The 23,415-nt window shown below is 54.3% G+C and overlaps 2 protein-coding genes across 2 annotated transcripts; both read right to left on the bottom strand.

Annotated features, from left to right (window-relative positions):
• Positions 1–2,144: 2,144 nt before the first annotated feature.
• Positions 2,145–3,231, bottom strand: OXER1 (oxoeicosanoid receptor 1). The gene is given in 2 exon segments (XM_065890831.1): positions 2,145–2,619; positions 2,621–3,231. Coding segments are annotated over 2 exon segments (1,083 nt in total). The 5' UTR covers positions 3,229–3,231.
• A 2,539-nt stretch (positions 3,232–5,770) lies between these two features.
• HAAO (3-hydroxyanthranilate 3,4-dioxygenase) lies at positions 5,771–18,314 on the bottom strand. The gene is made up of 10 exons (XM_065891379.1): positions 18,176–18,314; positions 17,174–17,252; positions 12,336–12,419; positions 11,934–12,040; positions 9,294–9,383; positions 8,927–8,970; positions 8,499–8,644; positions 6,603–6,671; positions 6,328–6,410; positions 5,771–6,229 (listed from the first exon to the last, which is right to left on the bottom strand). The coding sequence occupies exons 1-10, from the start codon at positions 18,253–18,255 to the stop codon at positions 6,151–6,153; spliced, it is 861 nt and encodes a 286-aa protein (XP_065747451.1). The 5' UTR covers positions 18,256–18,314; the 3' UTR covers positions 5,771–6,150.
• Between the last annotated feature and the right edge of the window lie 5,101 nt (positions 18,315–23,415).

The following is a 23,415-nucleotide window of genomic DNA, read 5'->3' as shown; positions in this document are numbered from 1 at the left end:
GGCTCCTGAGAGGGCAGGGGGTGGCGGTGTTGAGGGGAAGGGCCCAGGGAAGGGAGGACCAAGGAAATGGCACGTGGAGCCCCATTTGCCCCTAGAGCGGCTCGGAAGCCAGGCAGGTACAAACGTGGGGAGAGATGGTATCAGAGGGAAGGGTGTTCATTCAGCACGCACGTTAGTGCCCCTTGAAGGGGGTGCTCCACGAGAAAGGGCTCAACCCCCCGCCTCCAGGAGCGCTTGGACCTCTCCTGAGAATGTCTGACTTAGAAGTGACAAATCTCAGGTCGGGCTGGCGCAGGCTTGGCCCGTTCCCCTCTGTGGCAGCAGGGGCTGGCGAGGCGGGGAGGTCCTAGGAGTGGCTCCGCCAGCGAGAAAAAGGCGGCAGCAGAGTGGAGGGCTGGAGCAGGGGGCCATGTGGGGCAGAGACACCCGGGGAGCCCCCTTGGAGGAGCCTGGGTGGCACACCCATTTCCATCACTTGGTTTGGGTTCTCAGTATTTCTGTGGGTTTCTGACAGCGGCTGGTGAGTTTTCAGAAAAGGGAAGATGGCCGGAGACACACCAGGTTTTAATACCCATCCATCCTGTCCCCCAGGCCACCTCCCTCTGCCTGACACGTTCTGTCTCCCACCTCAGCATCCACACGGCATCCACCTGCTTCCCTCCCGGGATGTGGGTGACCCTCCTGGGCCTTGGCCACCACTCCTGAGGACTTTTAACAGAGGGAGGGCATCCCTGTCCACAATGTCAGAGGGTTGGACTAAGAGGATTAAAACAGTTGGGGAGAGGGGCTTTGGCCCTCATCGTCAGACCCTGTATCTGAGGCCTAGAGGCCTGTGGCTGGGATGATGAGTAGGGAACCAGTCCCAGGTCCTTCTGTACCCCGCAGCAGGGAGGATGTATGTCTACTGGGGGCAGATGTTCATTCTCCTGAGGTGGCTAGGGCTGGGGACACATGGTGTTCAGGAGGTGCATATTTGGGGCTTTAGTGGCTTCTGTGTAGCCCTTCGGAAGCCTTGAAGGCCACACACCCCCAATGACTTCGGCTGTGGACAACAGGGCCAACCACTCTCCCCGCCAGAGAAACCCCTGATTCATGCCCAGTGCACGCCTTGTGCCTGGGGGCCCCAGGTCAACAGATGTATTAGCCCAGGTGGTCTCAGACACTGACACAGGCGTATTGAACAGAACAGAAGGGGGAGAGATGGGCAAGATGGCTTTGGGCCTGGGGGAGGGCGGTGAGCTTGCTCTGGTGACCTGGAGACCCCTGACCCCATCCAGCATCCTGTCCTGGTTGAGTAGCAGCCACCACAGGTTCCAGGGCCAGAGAAGGGTACTTGGGGCTGAGGAAAGCCAGGGGAGGGGATCCAAGCCGAGCCAGGAGCCTGAACTGGATGGAGGTGGTAACTTCCCAGGCTGAAGATCCTCACGTGGTCCCGCAGGAGAGTAAGTCAGGGGCCTCCCAGGGATCCAGGTGGGCAGCCCATCCCATGAGCCTGAGGACCTCTCCCAGGGAAGCGTTCTGACTTCAAGGGCACACCAGGGCTCCAGGATCAATGTGGAAGCTTCTGTTCTTGCTTCTGTCCCCAGACTGTCCCTTCATCTTGGGGAACTCGCTTTGAACCCTCCTGATGCCAGAGCCAGATGGACCCAAATGTAACTTACTGGTTTTCCTTAGAACAGCTGAGGCAGCCTTGCATTTTCAAAAGGAAGTTTGTTAGTATTGAAAAAGACAAACTGGAGATGACAGAAAATGCAGCTGTCTAATTTCTAAAGCAAGACTTCTGCTCTCGCAGTCCTCCAGCTCCGGCCCGGGCCAGGGCAGCTGTGTGGCCCTCTGCCTGAGCTGGAGTCCCGGAGCCCCTGCCTGTCTCCACCTGCCATCATGCTCTGTGCTTTGGGGACATCATCTGGGACACACGACTCCAAGCCAAGACCCTTTTCTCTCCCTGCCACCCACCTGGCTCCTGCAGATGTCCCTTGTCCAGTTGGTTGAGGGACCCTGTGCTGGCAACAGTCCAGGGAGTGACCCTGTCCCTCCAGCCCAGAGGCTGGCAGTCTTCCCTCCTGTGGTACCGCAGCAGGGCCCCCGTCCTGGGAGGGCCTTCCTGGTCAGCCCTCCTCCGAGATCTCCTGCGACACCTCTGCCTATAGCCTCTCTGCGGCCACCACCTTCCCAGAGGCCACCCGGCGCCAGGCAGAGGGCTGGTAGGTGCTCTTGTCGCTGGCGGAGGCCTGCCAGCCCTGGGTGAGGCCCAGCAGGGCCCGGCCCTGGCAGAGGAAGTTGGGGTCGGAAAAGCAGTAGAGCATGGGGTCCAGGGCACTGTTGAGGTAGGTGAAGGCCAGGGAGCCATGGAAGAGCTGCGAGCAGATGTCCAGGGTGCAGCAGGCGTGCAGGCGGAAGGCCACGATGGAAGCTTTGCCGAAGATGACACTGTGCAAGAAGCAGACCGCGTAGATGGCCACGACCGCGGCCAGCATGCGCACGGCCCTCCGCGGGCCCGCCTGCACGTCCGGGCCTCGGCGCTGGCTGGTGAGCGTGATGTTCATGATGGCAAAGAGGATGAGCGCCAGCGGCAGGAAGAATTCCAGCACGAACAGGGCCTGGTGCCAGGGGAGTGATGCCCAGCTGGTAACTGAGGCAGGAGTGGCTGGAATCGGTGGTCGGGATCAGGTGCCCGTTGAGGAGCAGCATTCCCCCCCAGAGTCACCCGGCCCCCCGGGCGGCTGCCCACACGGAGGCCCTGCTCAGCACGTGCTGAGGCCGCACCACCTTCAGGTAGCGGGCGAGGGAGGCGGCCGCGAGGGAGACCGTGCTCGCGGAGCGGTTGGTGGCGATCACGAAGAGGTTGACTTTGCAGGCAGTGGCCCCGAAGCGCCAGGTCTCGTGGAGGAAGTAGTAGTCCACGCGAAGAGGCTGGTTGATGATCAGGAGAAAGTCGGCCACCACCAGGCTGACCAGGAACACAGTGCTGGATGTCCAGGGCCGCGCGTGGAAGCAGCAGAGGAAGAAGGCCAGGCTGTTCCCCACCAGGCCCAGGACAAATTCCACGCTCAGGACTGGCGCCAGGAAGGCAGACACCATCGGGGAGGAGGCCGGGTGGCAGGGAGCCGGGGCCTCTCCAGGTGACCCCAAGGCAGTGGTGAAGGCAGAGGGTGAGGAGGAGGGAGGGAGTGAGGAGGGAGAGAGGGAAGGAAGGGGAGAGGGAGAGCTCAGGTTATGAAATTCCATGGGCTGCTTGCACCGTGGGTCTGAGAGACGTTTCTACGGTCATCCTACCCCCGCACGAGAGTGTTCAAGGGTTAGTGCTTGCTATCAGCCGGCCACCGCGATGACTCAGTATCCTGGGGTTTTCCTCAGCATCCTCGCAGCCACTGAGAAACGCTGTGTTCCCATTTGCAGGCAAAGGGGAACCCTGCAGCCTGCCCTCCCTCCCTCCACGCCTCCCCTGGGTACCTCCCCGGGTACCGGGTGGCCTGTGGCCTGTGTGTGAGGTCTCTAAGCTCCGCCTCCGTTGGAATCTGCATTGCCCCTGGCGGAGGAGGCTGCAGGGCTCATCAGGGTGAGTGGAGGCCCAGAGAAACCCTGAAGTGGGAGGAAGGCCCAGCTGGGGTGAGGTTGGGGAGAGTGTTCACAGCCCTGAGTGGTCAGACATTGGCCTGCCTGAAGGCAGGAGCTTGTCCTGGCAACTCAGAGCCCTCCGGTTCATGCAGACCACCCTGGACCCCTCCCACCCCATCACAGACGCAGACTGGGTGGCTGCCTCCCTGCCCACACCAGCTCTGGCAGCAGGGACTGTGGAGCCAACAAGACATCGTCCTGGGAGAGGGAGGCGGGAGTCCAGTCAACACCCTGACCGTCGTGCTCACAGCCTGGTGAGAACAGCCTGCTGTACGTCCGCCAGCCTGCTGTCGTTATTCTCAGATTCCTGATGCTTCCAAAGTCTGTGATGGTCCCAAGTCCACATCCGTGATGAAGTACATCCCACAGGCAGAGGGCTCCCCTACCAAGTTTCCACTGCCATGGCCTGGGGACATGGGGGCTTCTCCCACAAACAGAACAATCTTGAGAGTCCTCGAGGTTCCCTGACACTGTCCACCCCACTTAGCCGGCCATCACCCAGTACTCCCTGCGGAGAGGGGAGTGGGAAGCTGTGGCTGGCTTCAGATAAGGTACGAGTCCTGCTCCCCTCTGCGTGGTATTCTCATGAGCCCATGGCACCAGGCCTGCGAGCAGAGATGAGGGCCCGGGGCTCCTGGTAACCTGGGACAGAACCAAGAGGGGCTGTGGTTCCAGGCTCCGGGATCTGACATGCCCCACCCCCTTGCCTCCATGCCAAACGGCTGTGGTCAGCAGGGCGCTGCGTGCTGCCAACTCTGAGTCTCTGGGTTTCAGACGCAGTGGCCGTTGGCCCCTCTCCCACAGATCCTCCAGGCCTTTCTGCTGCCCTGGGCTCCCACTGGCCAAGGCTGAGGGCAGATAGGCCATAACCACGGGGTGCAGGGTGGTGGGACCACCAGACTGAGCTTTGAATACAGACAAGCCTGGGCTGGAAACAGAGCTGCCTGCTTTCCAAATCTCTCTGAGCCTCATCTGTAAAATGGGGTGCTACCACCTTCTTGGAGAGCTGTAAGGATTAAATGAGGTCATGTATGTGAAAACGTCTAGCAAATTCCCTGGCACAGAGTCGGTGTTCAGAAAAACGGGAGATCTAATTTTCGTGATTTTCTGTCTTGGATTAGGCCCACCCTTGGCACTAGGGGGCCCTTCTCGTGGCCACGTGCACCCTGCCCAGGGGGCCTCCCTGGGACATTCGTGTGTTCTGTCCTCAGCTCCTGTGCAGAGAAACACATCACTGCAGCCCGGGCACACGCCCAGCCTCTGCCCTCACTGCCCTGAACCGGTGGAAGCTTCGGGGGAGGCTGGTGGTGTTTCTTCATTGCTTGTAGGAGAGGAAATCCTCTAGAGCGGTAGGTGGGTGAAGGTCCCGACATCCCTCAGGGCCGGAAGTCCTTTCAGCAAAGTCAGGGTCTCCTTTGCCGTTGTCAGTGGAGGGGATCGAAGCAATGAGCCGGCAGGCTGGGGCGGGGGAGGCAGGGTTCAGACCCAGGTTTTCTGGAGGAAGTGCTGACTCTACCCAGGGACCTGTTTCATCCAGATCCAGCTTCAGTTCCCCCCACGTGCGACCCCTCACCAACTTCTCAATGAAGCCCCATGAAACCGAGCCCGGATCTCCCTCTGCAGGTTGCATGATTCGTCTCTACCCACTGCTGCGTCCGGGGCTCCCAGCACTCCTGGACCCCACGGGGGCCTGTACATAGCAGGGGGGAGAAGGGGGAGGAGGCCAGACAGCCCTCCCCCCTGCTGCCAAGCTCCTGAACAGCTTTACGCCCCTCTGAAGGCTCATCACAATGTTTGTGTATTATTCCAGCTGGGGGGATTTTGTGTTTTTAGTATTTCTACGTTTTCTACAATGAGCACAAGTCACTTCAGTTACTGGAGAGAGAAACCTCAACAGATGCTATATTTTAAAGTTACGTAAAAAGAGTAAGTGAGAAAGAGGCAGAGGGACGTCAGCTGTGCCGCAGGACAGGCATAGGAGCTCGCATGGAGGAGCCACACATACAGCATGAGGGCTTCTCTACAAGCAGGGGGAGCCGATCACAGACCCTCCACAAGGTCTACGGTCACCCAGTGCTCCAGATCTCCCTCCCCCCTGCACACGCACACAGTCATGGGAGCACCAGGTGTCTGGCAAAGATCACAGGCTGTGTGTGTGCAGACCCATAGGTGCCCGTCTGTCAGGAAGCCTTTACTAAGGACCTTCTTGGCAGCAGGCAGGTGCTGCGCTGAGCCTGTGGACAGAGGGATGGAGAGGACCCTGGCCTCGGAGCAGTCCGCCCGGCAGAACCCTGCAGGGCAGTGGGCTGACGGCTGTTAGGGGTGAAGGGGAGCTACAGCCCCCAGGAACCTGGCAATCCTGGAGAGGACAGGAGGAGGATGGATGACAGTGATGTCCAGGACCCGGCCCAGGAGACACTGAGTCACTCGGCAGCAGTGCACGTAGAAGCGGTGGGGCTGAGAGAGTTACTTGGCAGGGGTGGCGCTCGGGGGCACCCTGTGGCAGCTCTGGGCCCGCAGCATGAGGATCAGTCACCCCAGGGGCTTCTTGCGGGCAGGGTCCTGAGTCACAGACAGGGCCGTGGAGCCTTGCCCTCGTTCCCAGCTATACCTGTGGCGACACCGGTGGGCGGGGCTCAGACAAGGCTGGGATCCCAGGGAAAGATGGGCAGTCCCACAGTTGGGGGTAAATCCTCCCCGGGTACTCACGCGGTCCCAGCTGGCACCAGGAGGCTGTCATCGGGGGTCAGGCTCAGGCGCCGTCCTTCCATCGTCACCACCGAGGAGCCCTCCTAGGAAAGAGGAATAGGAGAAACAAATGGAGGCTGTCAGGCCACGGCACCTGTCCGAGCATCCCTGAGTCAGCCTTGGCAAGGAGGCCCGGGAGCTGATCCGGGCTGTGGGCACCCCAGGAGCAGCCTGGTCCTCACAGGCAGGCAGGAGGCAGTGCCCCCCCCCCCGCCCCCCACCCCGGGCCCACTTGCCAACTGCCACAGCCACACGTCCACGTCCTGTCTCGGGCCTTCGCTGCTGCCTTGTCCGCAGACCATCACCTGCGGGGAAGTGACACGGAGCTTTCCGGCACATCCTGCCCCACGTGGGAGATGGCCTTGAACCTGGCCCCGAGACACCAGGCCTGCGTGGGGCAGGGATGGGGCCCGCAACACAGCCTCATTCCCAGGTGCGGAGCAGAGAGCTGACCTTGGAGAGGAAGGCTGCCCAGGCCACAGGGCCCCCTGGCCACCTGCTGTTGGGGATCACACGTGCCTGCCCTCCACATCCACCTACATTTCTGGCCCCTCGGACGCACGACACAACTGCTGACCCATGTGGAGGCACGCCTACCAGGGGCACACGAGGCACGTGTGTGTGCATGGCACAGCACAGATGCACGTAGCACACACGCATGAACTCCCCAGAGGATGCCCACCTCCCTTCCTCGTGAGAGGTTAGGAGTCTGGCCTAAGGAGGAGGAGGAGGGAGGTGGGAGGGGATGAATGAGAGCGAGAGGGAGGCCGAGCAGCTCTGACCTGCATCAGCCGGAACCCACAGCTGCTGTGCAGGCCACGCTCCCAGCGGCCCAGAGTGGGACTCAGCAGATGTTGGCTGGAGTGAGCTGAAGCAGGGAGAAGGAGGGGTGTGAAAGAATGGGGTGGGGGAGGCGTGGTGGGGCGCGCCGGCTCTCACAGCCCTGTGTAAGCTCAGGGCTCGGCTGGCTGGGCCTTTTAGGGCAGGTTTGCATCCAGTGATCATCCCCTCCACGGGGGTATCTAATTCAAACTCCAAGGGATGTACCAGTGGCAAACGGTAAAGCACAAGTGAACGTGAGCCTCCTGGCAGGTCTCCTCGTTGCCACACTTGCCCTCCTGATCCAGTCCTCACTCAGGCTACAGTGATCTTTCTGAAACACCACTGTAACCTGGTCAACCCCCTGCTCCCCGCTTCAGCACTTGGGTGAAGCTCTCTTGTTTCCAGGATTCGTCCTTGCACCTTGCCCAGCCCAGGAGAGCTGCTAGCATGTGGGCACTGCCTGCTACTTTGGCCATCTACCAATTGTATCTGCTGCCCCCACTCCCCTGTCCTGGTTCCCCAACATCAGCTGTTTGCAATGTCAGCCTGTTTCAAGCCTCCATGCCTTTGCTTAGGCTTCTCCTTCACCTGGAATGGGCTCTCCATCTCCCTTTTTTCCTTTTGCAAACTCCTACAATAGCTTTAAAACTCAGCCTATACATCACCTCCTCCAGGAAGTCGTCCCTGACTTCCCTCACAGCTTGGTTCTTCCTTTATCCTCCTATGGCTTCCTGTAGCTTCTCTACCAAAGAAGGTATCACATGATCGTGGCAATTGTTGATTAACTTCTCCATTTACTAGACCATACACTCTCTGAGACAGTGACTCTATCTTATTTTCCTACTAAAGCCTGAAGCATAATAGGCACTCAATAAATGTTGAATGGAAGGAGGCAAGCCTTGTTTGGGTCTCTCTCTGTGCAACTCTCCACCCAACCCTCACCCCCAAATATCTCTTTCCCTTCTGGCTGCCAAGGCTATGATTGGCCAAAGGCCCAGGAAATCCTGGCAGGGAGATGACCCCAGACCCCCAGGAATCTCTCAGTGGATGCGGCAACCCCCTACTCCGAAGGCAAAGAAAGATTGCTGGGGACCACATAACCTCCATGGGCTTCCACTCACAGCAAAGCCATCATTCTCAGAGTCAGGGAGGAAACAAGAAGACCTATGCTTGTGTCCACAACCTCCAAGACTGGCATGTGAGTGTGTGTATGTGTGTGTGTGTGTGTGTGTGTGTGTGTCCATGTGTAATTAGTTCCCATCTCCCGGGGCTGCTGGGCAGATGCCCTGGGTGGCCCAGGGCTGTGTTACCTGGGTCTCATAGGTGTCTCCAAACAGGCTGAGGGGTATGCCAGCATGCAGCTCCTTGCGGTGGCCAGCCAGCCAGACCTCCAGCGACATGGGCTCCATGACGGACCGTGTGCTCAGGGGGAATGGCGGTTCCTTGAGCAGCTGGTCTGCACCCACAGCACAGCTGTGGTCAGCGTCCTCTGGCCCCGCCGGCCCCGCCCCAGAGGGCCCAGTTCCCAGGGGTCCCAGCTCCCAATCGCTGGAATGGGCTCTGGCTCCAGCTCAAGGACCAAGCAGCCATGGGGGGTACTATTTGGTGCCATCCTCTTGTGCCTTGGGTACAGGGCAGAGTACTCAAAAGGAGACTCCCAAGACCCACCCTCCTCCGGAAAAGGAGGGAGGGAGGGAGGGAGGGGGAAGGGGAGAAAGATGGTTCCTAGTCGCCTTACCAGGGTTGGGTTTTCCTGTTCTGTGCTGCTCAGAGCTAAGGAACCTGCAGGCACAAAGGGGGAAGAGTAGTGGCTAGTGAGACACGCACGCGCGCACACACACACACTCATACACTCCGGGGTGCAGGAGCCCGCACACACTCATGGTGCCCTCACACAATTTGTTGTATATCCACCATCCTTTCCCTCCCCTCCCCAGGGGGCTTTCCACCCTGGGGAGGGGCAGACTTTCTCCCTAAATCCTGGACTTGATGGCTCCAGGCTGGCAGGTACTGCTGAGGAGCACTGCTGGGCTGGGTCTGCTCTCCCCAGCCAGGGCATGGGGCCTCAGGAGAGCGGAGGGCAGGGGCTGGGCTGGGAGACTCACTCCTGGATGATGGGGGCCAACTGTGTGCCGAGATCCTCGCAGTAGAACCACTTCTCAAACAGGACGTCAGTGGTGTCGCCTACGTAGTACCTGCCAGAGCAAAAAGTGGGCACCCAGCTCCCCACCTGGACGTCCTCAGGGCAGCCTTCCTCGGGCCTGGCTCTGCTCGTGATTGGCCGGGCCCAGGCTGGCCCTACAGAGCTGACGGCCTGCTTCATCCTGTTAGCGCAACCTAGTGGCCGATGCACGCTCACCCACACTCGGCTCTCCCAGGAGCCCCCGTGTGGCCCCAACGTGGGTGGGCTATTACCGACCCCGTTCCCATAGCTCTTACTGGTTCCCCAAACTTGACCATTTACAAAGTAGATAGAACTCCGAGGTTCAGGGAGAAGCTGGGTAACTTGGCAGGGATTACACAGCCTCTAAGTGGCAGAAGCAGGGCAGACTGGAGACAGTCTTAGAAACACAGCATCAGTGACAAATGCTTTTCCAGAAGGGGAAGCTGAGGCTGAGCCTGATCCGGGCCCTAGTGTGCTGGCACTCTAGGTCAGAGCACACGGAACCTTAAGGAACCAACGTGCTGAAGATGTCCCCCAGATGAGGGGGTCCTTCTTCTGGGGTCATGGATGGCTCTGAGAACTGGAGCGAAGCGCTGGGCCTCTTCTCTGGAGGAAGGTCCATACGCCTGTACACATAGCCTCTAGTAGACTCCCTGAGGCCCACCCAGGCCGGCAGCCCGGCCTGGCGTGCAGCTCCACTGGCCTGAGGAGCGCGGGGGCAGACCGGGGCTGGGCCTCAGGGCCCTGTGTATGCAGCACATCTACTGACTGAATGCCTAATCCCCAAGCTTAGCTCCCAGTGCCGGGCCAGCTCTGCTCTTCGGCTCCTCCTGAAAAAGAGAAATGGTCCCGCTTATGGGCGATGGTTTGTAGACACACAGTGCATCCACCCTGCCTGACACCCTACGTTCTATCCTGGGATGGAGCTGGCCACTGGAAAGCCTCATAACTGGACCTTGATGCCCTCCAGGAACTGCCTTCAGAGTGGCATTTTAATGTTGAGCCCCTGGCTTTTATTAAAGGTCAAAAGCAGCCAGATGAAATCTGTTATTGAATTTGCTGTAAAAGTGTTACTGAAGACGCCGTCCTCTCCATCACTGAAGACTCCCCATATAAAGCCCCATGTCAACAATCTATTTTCGAATTTAAGGCCAGGCAGCTATTTCTACAACAGGCTATTCTGCAGTAGATTAGATGATTAGCAGTCATTAACATGGCGTTTTTGCAAAGCATTTAATAGCATGAGAGATATGTAAAAAAAAAAAGCAAAACTCAAACCCGTGCTTGCAATAAGACTGCAATGTTGTAAGGTGTAGATATGCATAGAAAAAAGATGAGATGGACGTCTAAGTGCTTTGTTAGCTTTCATTGGCGGGATGACTTTTTTCTGCTTGTTTTCTCTTTATTTTGTTTTATTGAGATATCATTCACATGCTATCAAATTTACCTTTTACCTGACAAGTCATTTTAATTTTGTTCATTTTGCTTTCTTGTACTTTTCCAGATTTCAAGATTGATCATGTATGACTTTGGTAATTAGAAAAAAAGGGAAGAATTTTTTAAATGTCCATTATAACACAAGATGTGGACATTTTTAAAATGTCCATTATAACAGAGTTTTCTGATTTCAGTAACTTGCTGGGAAATTTAAATTTTCTTAGTTAAAAAATAGCTTAGCTTTTGGAAAAATCTGGGTCCCCCTGAACCACAGGCTGAGTCCTCCTTTCAGAGGATAATAATCGGGTGACTGAATGGAACAAGATGGGAACTCTGTTCTAGAAATCTGCTATAGAAACAGAGCACCCATCTCTGCACCCATATTCGTCCCCTCCTTGGTGTTTACTCACACTCCCAACTAGGCGGTCCCGGCCCTAACTTCGTATTTCTCTATAATGCCAGCTCGGCCACTTTCTAGCAAACTCAACTTCCCTGGGCCCAGTTTCTTCATCTGTAAAGTACATAACGGTACCCACCGGATAGGATCATTGTGAGGGTTAAAGGAATAAATACACATAAAGCGGTGGCCAGCACATAGTAAGTGTTATTCAAATGTCAGTGCTGGGTGTGGAATGAGCTGGGGTAGAGAAACAAGAAGAGGGGCGTACTGGCGGAAACTCAGCTCTGGGGTGGGAGGCTGGGAGAAGCAGCACTGTTCCGGGCTGCCCTGGGCCAGGTGGGTTTGACTTTGGCATCCATCCCCCTGCCCTTCCCCAGCAGACCTCAGTGCAGAAAGCACAGGTTCTGGGTCTTCCCTGGTGGTCCAGTGGTTAAGACTCCACGCTTCCACTGCAGGGGGCGTGGGTTCAATCCCTGGTCGGGGAACTAAGATCCCACATGTTCTGGGCCCAGCCAGAAGGTGTCAGGCTGATGGGCTCCCAGGCGGTCACAGAGAACACCCCGTCTCCCCAGCATCATCAGACCCACCCTACCACCTACCCCAATCCCTCCCCATCAGCCAGCAAATGCAGGATCTCCATTGCCACCAGCCCTCTCGGTGGCTGAGTGGCTTTCTTGGGTCTATCTAGGATCCTGCTGCTTCCCTCCCATCTCTGCGCCAGACCCCCAGACCAGGCCCACTTACCTGAGTGCATCTAGCTCCGTTTTCAGCCTCCTCCGCTCAATCACCAGCCCCACTGTGTTGGCAAACCTCTGTGGAGAGTGGGGGACCCCAGCGGGCAGGAGGAAGATCTGCAGGGGTGGGGACAAGGTGCCAGCCCCCCATGGAGGCCTCAGTGCTGCAGCGTCCCAGGCCTCCCCAGCTGACCACAGTCCAGCCCAGCCCCCTCTCTTCCAAGCCTCCACCCGGGAACTAGAGGAGATGTCAGGCTGTGCTGAGATGGACAGCCTTGAGGAGGAAGTGCCTGAGGACGGGGCCGAGGCAGGCTGGGCAGGTAGGAGGGCAGGAAGAGGCTGGGAGCACAAGACCACCACAAAAGCCAGGAGAGTGGACATGCTGGGGTCCTGTTCTGGGGCCCAGCCTTACCTCTCCCTGCCGAATGACCACATCCCGGTGTCTCCCTTGCTCCAGGACTTGGAGAAGCATGTCGCCTTCTAGCTGGTAAAACACCTGTGGCAAAGGACAGCTGACAGGCTTGGACCCTCCCCAGTCCCTCTTCCAGATCTTTGGCCTGAGTTCTGACCAGGAAACCTGAGGAACTTCCTGAAGGCCTCAGGGTTCATGAGCACCTCGGTCGCTCTCACGTGAGGCCCCAGCCTCCCCTGACACAGGCCACAGATAAAAGGGCTGGGGACACATGAGGATCATACCTTGACATTAAAGTGATGACCAAAGTACCCAGGACGTAACAGGTGGTGTCTGGCTTGAGGGCAGGAGGCTGGCTGAGATGCTTAGTGGACAATTCAGGGACCCATCAGCCAGGTAAGGAGAGCTACCCATTTGCTGCATCCTAGGGGCTGGGCAAGCACTTTCCTAATCGGACAGGCTGTGTTTTATTGTGCTGTGCTTTACTGCGCTTCCCAGATACTGCGTTTTTTTTTTTAATTGAAGGTTTGTGGCAACCTTGCATTGAGCAAATCTATTGGTGCCATTTTCCCAACAGTACTATTTCTAAGTTAAGGTATGTATACTGTTTTTTTAGACATAATGCTATTGCACACTTAATAGACTACAGGACGGTGTAAACATAACTTTTCCATGTAGTGGGAAACCAAAAGATTCATGTGACTCACTTTATTGCAATATTTGCTCTCTTTCAGTGGTCTGGAACCGAACCTGCAATATCTCTTAGGTATGCCTGTACATTATCAGAAATCTTTGTGACAACCTCCAAAAATATTATTAGCCCCATTCTGCAGAAAAGAAAAAAGGGAAACTGAGGCTCAGAGAGTGAAGCAACTTGCCGAAGGTCACACAGTTAGTCCTGGAGCAGCAGTTTGGACCTGAGTCTGAGTGTAGCTCTGGAGCCAGTGCTAGCTCCTCTGGCCACAGTGATGCCCTGGAATGGGGCTATGCTGGTCCAAGTCCCTCTGGAGGTCGACTGGACACATAAATGGTCATGTAAATGGTGGACTTGATGCTGGAAGCTGGGATGAGTTGGGGGCTCTGGGGATGGAAGCACTCGCCCCCTGCTGTCTCCCTGGGGCGGGGAGCGGGTGCCGCAGGGCTCCTACCGCATTTTCTTATCCCATCCTAAGTCCCTAATTAATGTGTTTACTGAGATTACCCATGGCACTGGGAGGAGCAGGAGGAAGACACATTTTCTCTTTACCAGTCACACATTGCACGGGTGTTAAGAGCCCCAGCCAATAGTTGAAGGGGTGTTATTAATAATAATTATTACTATCGTGTAAGGAGTTAGAGGAGATAGAGGTTCTTGTCCCAGAGTCTACTAAAAGAAATCAAGTGAGCTCAGGGAAACTAGAGAAATGTGGCTTTACAGTCTGACATGAGGACAAGCTGACACAACCCCTCTGAAGGGCAATGTGGCAAAGGGCAGGAAGAGCCTTCACAGCTCACACCCCTGTAAGGGTTTCTTGGGATGCAGGACCTTCCACGCTGAAACCGTCAAATTCCAGGGAAAACCAGGACAGTTGGCCACCTTACAGCTTGTCCTAGTCATTCCATCTCTAGGAAAGTGGATTCAGTGAATCAGAAATGCACCTGGCTCGGAACTTCCCTGGCGGTCCAGTGGTTAAGACTTTGCCTTCCAATGCAGGGAGTGCGGGGGTTCGATCCCTGGTCAGGGAGCTAAGATCCCACATGCCTTGCGGCCAAAAAACCAAAACATAAAAACAGAAGCAATATTGTAACAAATTCAATAAAGACTTTAAAAAAATGGTCCACATAAAAAAAAAATCTTAAGAAATGCATGTGCCTCGTGGCCGACGTACATGGCTGTTTTATCACAGCACATGGTAATTAAAGGCATAGCATCCAGTGTCACCTGGCCCTCAGCTCGGCCAGGTCACCGTGTACTTTTGACCAATTCAGTTAGCCTTTCTGTGCCTCGTTTCCTCATTTATAAAATGACAGTATCTACTCAGAATGTTGCTGTGAAGTGGGCCCAGGGTGCTGTACACAAAGGTACCCAGCACATAGTTATTAATATTAGCTATTACTAGCTATTAATATTAGTGATGGAAGGGATAGCAAAAATAATGCTAATAATAGCAGTAGGGGAAATGGCACTATTTTATGATAGAGACAAAATAGAGAACATTATGCAGCCATTAAAAGCGATGTCTCTGAATAACTGTTAATAAAATGGGAAAATACTAAAGTTATCATATGAAAGCAAGATTCAGAGCTACACCTAGCAGGTTTCTAATTATGTAGCCATACATGTATAATCCAGGCAGTGTTCACCATGGCATCCCTGAGTGGTGGGATTATGAACGAGGTATACATTTACGTTTGTCTTTCCTATATTCTGCACGTTTTCTACAATAAACAGTATTTACTTTTATTATTAAAAATAATTCATGCAAGTTATTTAAAACAAATAAGAAAAAACTTATCAGGCTCTTCTAGGGAGCAATCCTGTAAACTCCCCCCAAACCCTCCTCAGCTGGGAGGAAGCCCCTATGTGTCTGTAGATGTGGGAGGTGTCCTTCCATGGTTATGGGGAGAGGAGGAAAGGCCTAGAGAATTCTAGGGAGGGGGCCATACCCCTTAGGCCCCACAAATATCAGGGAAAGCTGGAGTGGGCGGCAGGGCTGGAGCGATGGTCTGGGCCAAAGTCAAGCCCTTTCTGGGCAGGCTACAAGGTGTTAGTGGCCATTAAACAACTTAGAAAGAAATCTTAGAAAGTGGAATTTTAGAGGCCTGTCCTGTGATGAGGGACAGGCCAGGCCTAGCCTGGAGCAGAGGTGCAGATGCTGAACAGCAGAAAATCCCGAACAGCCACGGGCAATCCAGAAGGAATGATGCTCTGTTTGGAAGTAAATGATGTTTGGGGCCTGTGGCTAACTAGAAGATGAACTGTACTGGCCGTTGGATCGAATCTGGCCTCCGCAGCCTGGAAAGGCCTTACAGGCAGGCGAGGGCAGAGAGGGGCTGAGGGTGCAGAGAACCCATGTGTATTAAGCACCTAAACCCTGTGCCAGGCTCTGTGCACATACCCTACCCACACTGCAACCTTCCACCGGCCAGGGGCCGGTGTCCCCCGTGAGCTGCGAGGAAACAGTCTCAGAGAGGTGATGTGATGGGCCCTGCCAAATCACATGGTTGGTAAGAGGCAGACTCCAGGTCCAGCTGACTCCCAGCCCAGGCTCCCTCGCACCTGTGCGCCCCAAGGGAAGGAGTCAGGTAACTGGAGTGTGTGTGTGGTGGGTAGAGCCCGGGCACCTGAAAGGCTGTTGCAGAGTCCTCAGTTCAACCAGGAGGAGAATTTGGCTCAGTGACTCCCTTCCCTCACCAGGGAGGAGCCTGGCCCCTGGACTCTCCTCAGATTCAAGGACAGGCAGGGACAGAGAGGATGTTGACCCTCAGCCCTGTGGCTGCCAGGGCCTGTGGCTGGCACTCTCCCCCACAGCAGGTAGGACCAAGCCATCACAGATTGAGGGGAATTCCCAAATTCCTCCCAACCACCTGAGGGTCCCTCCAGAGTGGGGACACCTGCTCAAGCCAGCCCTCCTCACCCACCAGCGACCCAGCTGAGTCAGGGTTTGGTTTGGGCCCCTAAGTGGATACCCATCCACTTGGGGAGACCTTGAGGTGGGGCTGGGACAGAGGTGGTAGGGGGCAAGAAGGGGAGGAAGGAGGGAGGGAGACGGGAGAGGTGGGCACTGAGACCTGGGCTCACAGGGTGGAAGCCTCTGGAAGACAAGATGGGGGTCCTGAGGCTGACTGAGGCAGGCAGGAAAGACCCTGTGACCAGCCTCATCTCCCCCACTGGGGCCACTCCCAATCCAATCCCATCTTCTCTCTGTAGTTTTGATTTTCCTGCTGACGTTTTCCAGAGGAAAACGGCCTCCAGTGAGGTGTGTTGTGAGAAGTGGGTGGCGGGAGAGGGGCGGGGCCTAGGACGGGAAGAGGCGAGGGGTTGGCTGGCCCGGGGTCCTCCTCACTCTGCCCTCCCCCACGCCTTAGGTGCTCGGCAAATGCTTGTTAAGCGAGTGATTCTCCTATGTTCCCTCCAGTCCCCGGCTGCGGCTGAGACACCAGTGGTGGGGGGTGGAGGCTGGTGACCAAGCTGAACCCCGGACCTTGAACCCCAGCATCAGGCCCCCCATACTGAACCTTTGCCACCAGAGATTCTGATAGCTGGGAAACCATCTGTGTCTCTCAAGGGGGCCCATCTTTTTTCTTTGAGTTTACTTTTGTTTGTTTACTTTGGGGTTGATAGCACAGAAATACAGTTCAAAATTCAAGGTACAGAAGGGTATTTAGTACAAATTCCCCCTCCCACCTGCCCACCCCTCCATCAAATCGCTCCTAGCAACTGATGTGTCTTGTGCCCTCTAGATAAGGAGGGGGCCTCCCAGCCCTCTAGATAAGGAGGGGGTCTCACTTTGGAGGCCAATCTTGCATTATTCAGGTTTGGGGGCGAGGGGGCCAGGGCATCCCCCCCCGGAGCATGGACGGCCTCTGTGTCTGGGGGCTGATGCCCAACAGCTGGAGCCTCTCACACCCGCAGAGGCTGGACTCTTTCCCGGGAGTTGTCAAGGGTGTCACTGGATGCCCACAACTTCGAGGCAGCAGTTTTACCCTGTGGTTTCAGTTGTGCCCCCTTCACCCATCAGTCATCTGATCACCCGCCTCTCTCATCCACAGGCTCTGGCCCTGGCAGGGGAAGTGTCCCCTCCCCCGGGGCTGGGTCGGTGCGGGGTTGGGGGGGAGGGGGGCAGTCTGCGGCCTACCTCCTCACCCTCCTCGATGTGGTAGTCCTTCCTGGTGTTGGGACCCCCGACGAACATGATTTTGAGCTGCTTCTGGTGCCTGCAGTGGATGAGAGGGGAGAGGTCCTGAACCAGCTCGTGGTTGTACAACCAGAAACTAACACAACCTTGTAAAGCGATTATGCTCCAATAAAGATATGAAAAAAAAATCCCACCTCATGGGGCTGCTGGAGAATTAAATGAGAGGATGTGAAAACACTTGGCAGTCTCGGGCTTGTCAAGGTGTTAGTGATTGGAGCTGTGTGGTTTGAGGAGCCGCCCTGCTGGAGATGTTAAGCGGACCCAGCAAACTCAGGACTGTGAACCCGGAGCTGGGGCGCACACGAGGCAGGGCCACCCAGGCGAATGAGGGGGAAGGAGGTGAAGGGTCCAAAGGGGAGGGCCTCAGAGGTCTGCCGGAGGAAGACGGTCAGCCCTGTTGGGTGCTGGGGCAGAGGTGGCCAGGGAGGGCCTGGTGGGGGTCTGTGAGCGCCCAGCTGCAAAGCGGGGCCTGGGAAGAGCACCAAGTGGAGATCCTCCTGCAGAAGCTGACCCTCTGACTTTGCCCTCAGCCCGCAGCTTCCTGAACGGAGTGTGCGTGTACGACTGGGCTGTCCCCAGGCCTCCGTTCTACAATTGATTCTGGGGTATCCTCCCCACCCCCCAATTTCAGTGGGGTTTGGAGCGCTGTTTCTCAGCCCTGGGGGACAGGGCTGCCGTCTGGCATCGGTATCTCTTTAGTCTCCGTCACCCAGCCATCCTCAGACGTCAAGGCAGCACGCAGTCACCAGAAAGAGGAACAGACGAAGGTGGTGAAACCCGGAATAGCCCGGCCTCACCCTTCCCTCAACATCACAAGAATGCCATCCCCCTTTCTGCAAGCTTCTGGGTTGACGAACTCCGAGCTGGAGGTTGAGGGGTGCAGATGGAGGAGAAGGGGGTGAGGACAGAGGGCAGGAAGGTGGGGGCGTGCGTGGGACTCACAGGAGCTGGTTGCAGACCGGGGGCAGGAAGGAGGCGCGGTTCTCCTGCACCCAAGCCTTCACTCTCACGGGGCTCTCCATGGTCCCCCAGGAGCCGCGCTCCAGAGCCTTGTGTTCCGCGCCGTCGGAGGGGCGCGCCTCTGCCCGACCGCCTATTGGCCGCCTGGTTAATCAGCATCCCGAGGGTCAAAGGGCGGGGCAACCATCCGTGACGCGCTGTGGCCCCTCTCGGACTTTGGTCTGGAGCCCCCGCGCGCTCCGCGCCGCCTAGCCCAGCCTCGCAGCACAGTCTGGGCGCCCCGCCCACCCGCGCCGGAGTAGGGCGCCCGATCCGGGCGTAAGTCACAGGATCGAGAAACTTCCTGGTCCCTTGTCCCCAGACTTTCCGCCTGGGCCCCAGAGAAACCCCAAAGAAATCCTATAAGGGGGAGAAGGCGGGTTTGTAAACCAGAGCGCCTGAATACAGGGGTGCTGGCACTGGGTTGGGGCCTCAGTTTCCTCATCTGAAAACTGGGAATGTCTACACAGCCATCTCGGGGTTGCATAGCGGCCACCATAGGCCCCGATTGATGTTAGTCCCCTATCCTTTCACGAGGACAGAGGTCGGGCCAGGGTCCGCAGATTTCTTGGGGGCTGCTTGCTCGGCTCTTCCTGTGGCTGGGTCGGGAGAGGACAGGAGGAGCAGCGGGGGGCGCAATGCTGGGAGCCCCGGACGCAAGACAGGTACTCGCTGCGCCGGGCTGGGGGGCGCCGTCCACTCACCTACGTTCGCAGGTGGCGGGCAGAGCACCGACAAGGTGCCTGGCACTGTTCTCAGCTCCTTTCGTGTCTTGGGGGCATATTCAAGTCACACCACAATTTATGAGGAGTTTTACAGATGAAGAACCGGGCACTCGGACCTCAGGAATCTGGGATCCGGGGTGCGGAGGGCGGACAAACCTAATGGGCTAACGATTCCAGCCTGGGGTGAGAGGCGCTAACCCGGGACCCTCGGGGCGCAGGGAGACCCGATGCTTGCCTGTGTGGGTGCGGAGGAGGGGGAAGGACGATTGGACACCTGCTTTCTTCCCGACTCAGAATTCTTAGGAAGATTGCGCCTGTGTGTTGGAGGAGGGAGGTGAGGGTGGAGGAGAAGGAACATAGCTCAGACACCAGCATCCAGACTGTAGAGCTTAAGAAACTCGAAACTCCTCCGACTCCTGTCCCCCATCCCATCTTGGCCACTCCCTGCTGTCTGGGGTGGGCGGGTTTTCTCAGCACCCTCAGACACAGGGGCTCCTTGTGCAAATCAAAACCCAGTCAGACGAATTACTTTTATTAAGTAAAAACTGTATTTGAAGATAATACTTGCAGTTTGAATTAAAGATATTTTTTCATAGAAAAAAATCTGGAAGTGCCAAAATTTTGGCAAGTCATATTTGAGTTATGATTTCTTCATATTTCTGCTTATCTGTATTTTCTAAATTTTCTGTAATAAATATATATTTTTTTGAAAAAATAAATTTTTTAGCTTGGAAAACAAAAACAAAAACAAAAAAACCCCAGTCTGATAGCAAACAAGACTCCTGCCCTCCCCTGCTGGGATCCTCCTGTTTCCTCTCCACGTACCCCTCCCCTCGCCCCCCTTCTCCCTCCTTTTTCTTTTTAGTTATTTATTTAGTTTTGTTTTTTTTTCTGAGCATTTCTTTCTAGAATCTTGTTTGGCACCAAAATAACTCAAACCATATTCTTTGTCTTTCTCATCTACAAGTAATCAGAGGAGATGATTGGATGTTTGTTAAATGGATGGATGGGTGGGTGGGTAGATAAAGGCATGAATGAATTCCCACTACAAGGAAATAAAAACCTCCATGATTTCAGCCCAACAGATGTTCTGATATGTAGTTCAAAGAAAAGAATGACAGTTACCCTGCATTTTACTTTTTATTTTTTTAAACTTTTTATTTTATATTGGAGTATAGTTGATTAACAATGTTGTGTTAGTTTCAGGTGTACAGCAAAGCGATTCAGCTACACATATACATGTATCTCTTCTTTTTAAAATTCTTTTCCCGTTTAGGTTGTTGCATAATATTGAGCAGAGTTCCCTGTGCTATACAGTAGGTCCTTGTTGGTTATCCATTTTATTTTTATTTTTTTAAATTAATTTTTATTGGAGTATAGTTGCTTTACAATGTTGTGTTAGTTTCTGCTGTATAGCAAAGTGAATCAGTTATACATATACATATATCCACTCTTTTTTAGATTTCCTTCCCATTTAGGTCACCACAGATCATTGAGTAGGGTTCCCTGTGCTAAACAATAGGTTCTCATTAGTTATCTGTTTTATACATAATAGTGTGTATATGTCAATCCCAATCTCCCAATTTGTCCCACCCCTCCACCTTCCCCCCTTGATAACCATAAGTTTGTTCTCTACATCTGTGACTCTATTTCTCCTTTGCCAATAAGTTCATCTGTACCACTTTTCTAGATTCCATAAATGCAATATTATACGATCTTTGTTTTTCTCTTTCTGACTTATTTCACTCTGTATGACAATCTCTAGGTCCATCCACGTCTCTGCAAATGGCACTACTTCATTCCTTTTTATGGCTAATATTCCATTGTATACATGTACCACATTTTCTTTATCCGTTCCTCTGTCGATGGACATTTAGGTTGCTTCCATGTCCTGGTATTGTAATCAGTGCTGCCATGAACATCAGGTGCATGCATCTTTTTGAATTATGGTTTTCTCCAGATATTGTCCTAGGTGTGGGATTACTGGGGCATATGGTAGCTCTATTTTTAGTTTTTTAAGGAACCTCCCTACTGTTCTCCACAGTGGCTGTACCAATTTACATTCCCACCGACAGTGTAGGAAGGTTCCCTTTTCTCCACACCCTCTCCAGTGTTTATAGATTTTTTTTTTTTTTTTTTTTTCTGGTACGCGGGCCTCTCCCGTTGTGGAGCACAGGCTCCGGACGCACAGGCTCAGCGGCCATGGCCCACGGGCCCAGCCGCTCCGCGGCATGTGGGATCCTCCTGGACCGGGGCACGAACCCGTGTCCCCCGCATCGGCAGGCGGACTCTCAACCACTGCGCCACCAGGGAAGCCCAGCCCTGTAGATTTTTTGATGATGGCCATTCTGACTAGTGTGAGGTGGTACCTCATTGCAGTTTTGATTTGTATTTCTCTAATAATTAGAGATGTTGAGCATCTTTTCATGTGTTTGTTGGCCATCTGTATGTCTTCTTTGGAGAAATGTCTATTTAGATCTTCCCCCCACTTTTTGATTGGGTTATTTGGTTATCCATTTTAAATATAGCAGTGTGTACATGTCAATCCCAAGCTCCCTAACTATCCCTGCCCCCCACCCTTCCACCCTGCTAACCGTCTCCAAAATTTACAAGCAGCTCATGCAGCTTAAGATCATCAAAACAAACAACCCAATCCAAAAATGGGCAGAAGACCTAAATAGACATTTCTCCAAAGAAGACATACAGATGGCCAAGAGACATATGAAAAGATGCTGGGCACCATCTGACTCCAGTGTTCAGAAAGTCAACAATTCGAATTCTCTCTGGGTGTGCTGGCATTGTTTACTCACAGCCACCCGGACTCCTTCCAGTTATTGACCCATGGGCTCCTAGTTTCTGGCTCTTACCAGCTCACAGCAGCCAGCTCTCCTCTCTGCACACAGGAGCTCATGTGCAACGTGGAGCAAGAAGCAGTCGCTGCCCGAGGACCAAAGCTCATCAGAGCCTGTCCTGGTTGCTGGTGCCTGGCTCTGCTCTCCCCTGGATGGTGGTTGCCTGCCCAGGTCACTAAAGCCACTAGATACTTCCAGGCTTCGCTGAGTCTGGCTGCTAACAGTCTGATCTCTTCAATCTGTCAACGGACAGAACTAGTTTCTCCAGCCGATCCCTATCCCAGCTCACCTTGGTCTGTCTCTGTCTGTCTCTCTGTCCCGCTTTCCCTCCCTTTCATATAATTAAGCAAATGTTTAAGAACAAACATGAATAAAACGGCTAGGTCATGAACCGTACTGGTTATTTGGAAATCTGGGTTCTGGCCCTGCTATCTCTTTATCTTGTATTATTGACAAGTCTGTTTTAAATTTTCTAGACATATGGTTGGTTTGAGGGGGTTTTTTTGTTTTGATTTTTGTTCAGCTATCATTTTGTTTTGTTTATTGTTTCTAATTTTATTGCATTGTGGTGAGTGAAGATGGTCTGTGTATTAGTTTTGGGTGGGGATGTGTTAAGATTTCCTTTGCAGCTTAGTCTATGGTCAATTTTTGCGAATGTGTATTCTCTGCTTAGAATGTAGTTCTAAAGGTTTCTGTTAGCCTAACCTGCTGTGTTACATAAATCATCTCTTTTCTAGTTTATCAAGTTGCTCATGGGTGCAAATGACAGAGGCCCCAGTTAAACAATGGCTTAACCAAGAGAAAGGTAAAGACTTATATAACTGGATACGCAGAGGAAGAATGAGCTTGTGAACTAGTGGTGTCATAATAGACCCTGATTCTTTCTGTTCCTCAGATCTGCTAACTGCAGCATCAGCTTCATCCCAAGGCTGATTCCCTAAGGGGTCAAGAGATGGAAACTATCCATAGCTTTTCTTTTAGATGAGGGGTTCTCAACCTTGGCACCACTGACATTTTGGGTGGATAATTTTTGTAGGGGGCTGTCCTTTGCATTGTAGGATGTTTAACACATTCATGGCTTCTCCCCACTAGATGCCAGTATCTCTCCCCGAGTTGGGACAACCAAAAATGTCTCCAGACATTGCCAAATGTCCCTGGGGGGCAAAATTGCCCCCAAGTGAGAACCAGGTGTGTTTACTGGCAATACAAGTTTCACATGCCCCAACCTGAACCAATTACTGGAGTGAAGGGAGAGATATTCTGATTGATTTATTCAAATTAAGATTTGTGCTTGAAACTGGAGGCAGAGTTGGCTTCCCCCAAAGTCTGTGGCCATGGGGGTGGGGTGGGATATTCACATAAAACTCTGGCTCATGACTGGGAGGTGGGAAATGATGCTTGGAAGGTAGTGAAGCATGTCTACTACACCTGACTTTTGACTAAGTTTTCTTTGACCCATTCCCCCCTCTACCTTCTAGTCCTATGTGTCTAGTGGTTATTATTTATTTATTTTGCGGTACGCGGGCCTCTCACTGTTGTGGCCTCTCCTGTTGCGGAGCACAGGCTCCGGACGCGCAGGCTCAGCGGCCATGGCTCATGGGCCCAG

The sequence above is a fragment of the Phocoena phocoena genome, chromosome 14, assembly GCF_963924675.1.
Source record: "Phocoena phocoena chromosome 14, mPhoPho1.1, whole genome shotgun sequence".
Taxonomy (NCBI): domain Eukaryota; kingdom Metazoa; phylum Chordata; class Mammalia; order Artiodactyla; family Phocoenidae; genus Phocoena; species Phocoena phocoena.
The sequence above is the reverse complement of the archived record's forward strand: the minus strand, read 5'-3'. Positions and strand labels throughout refer to the sequence as shown.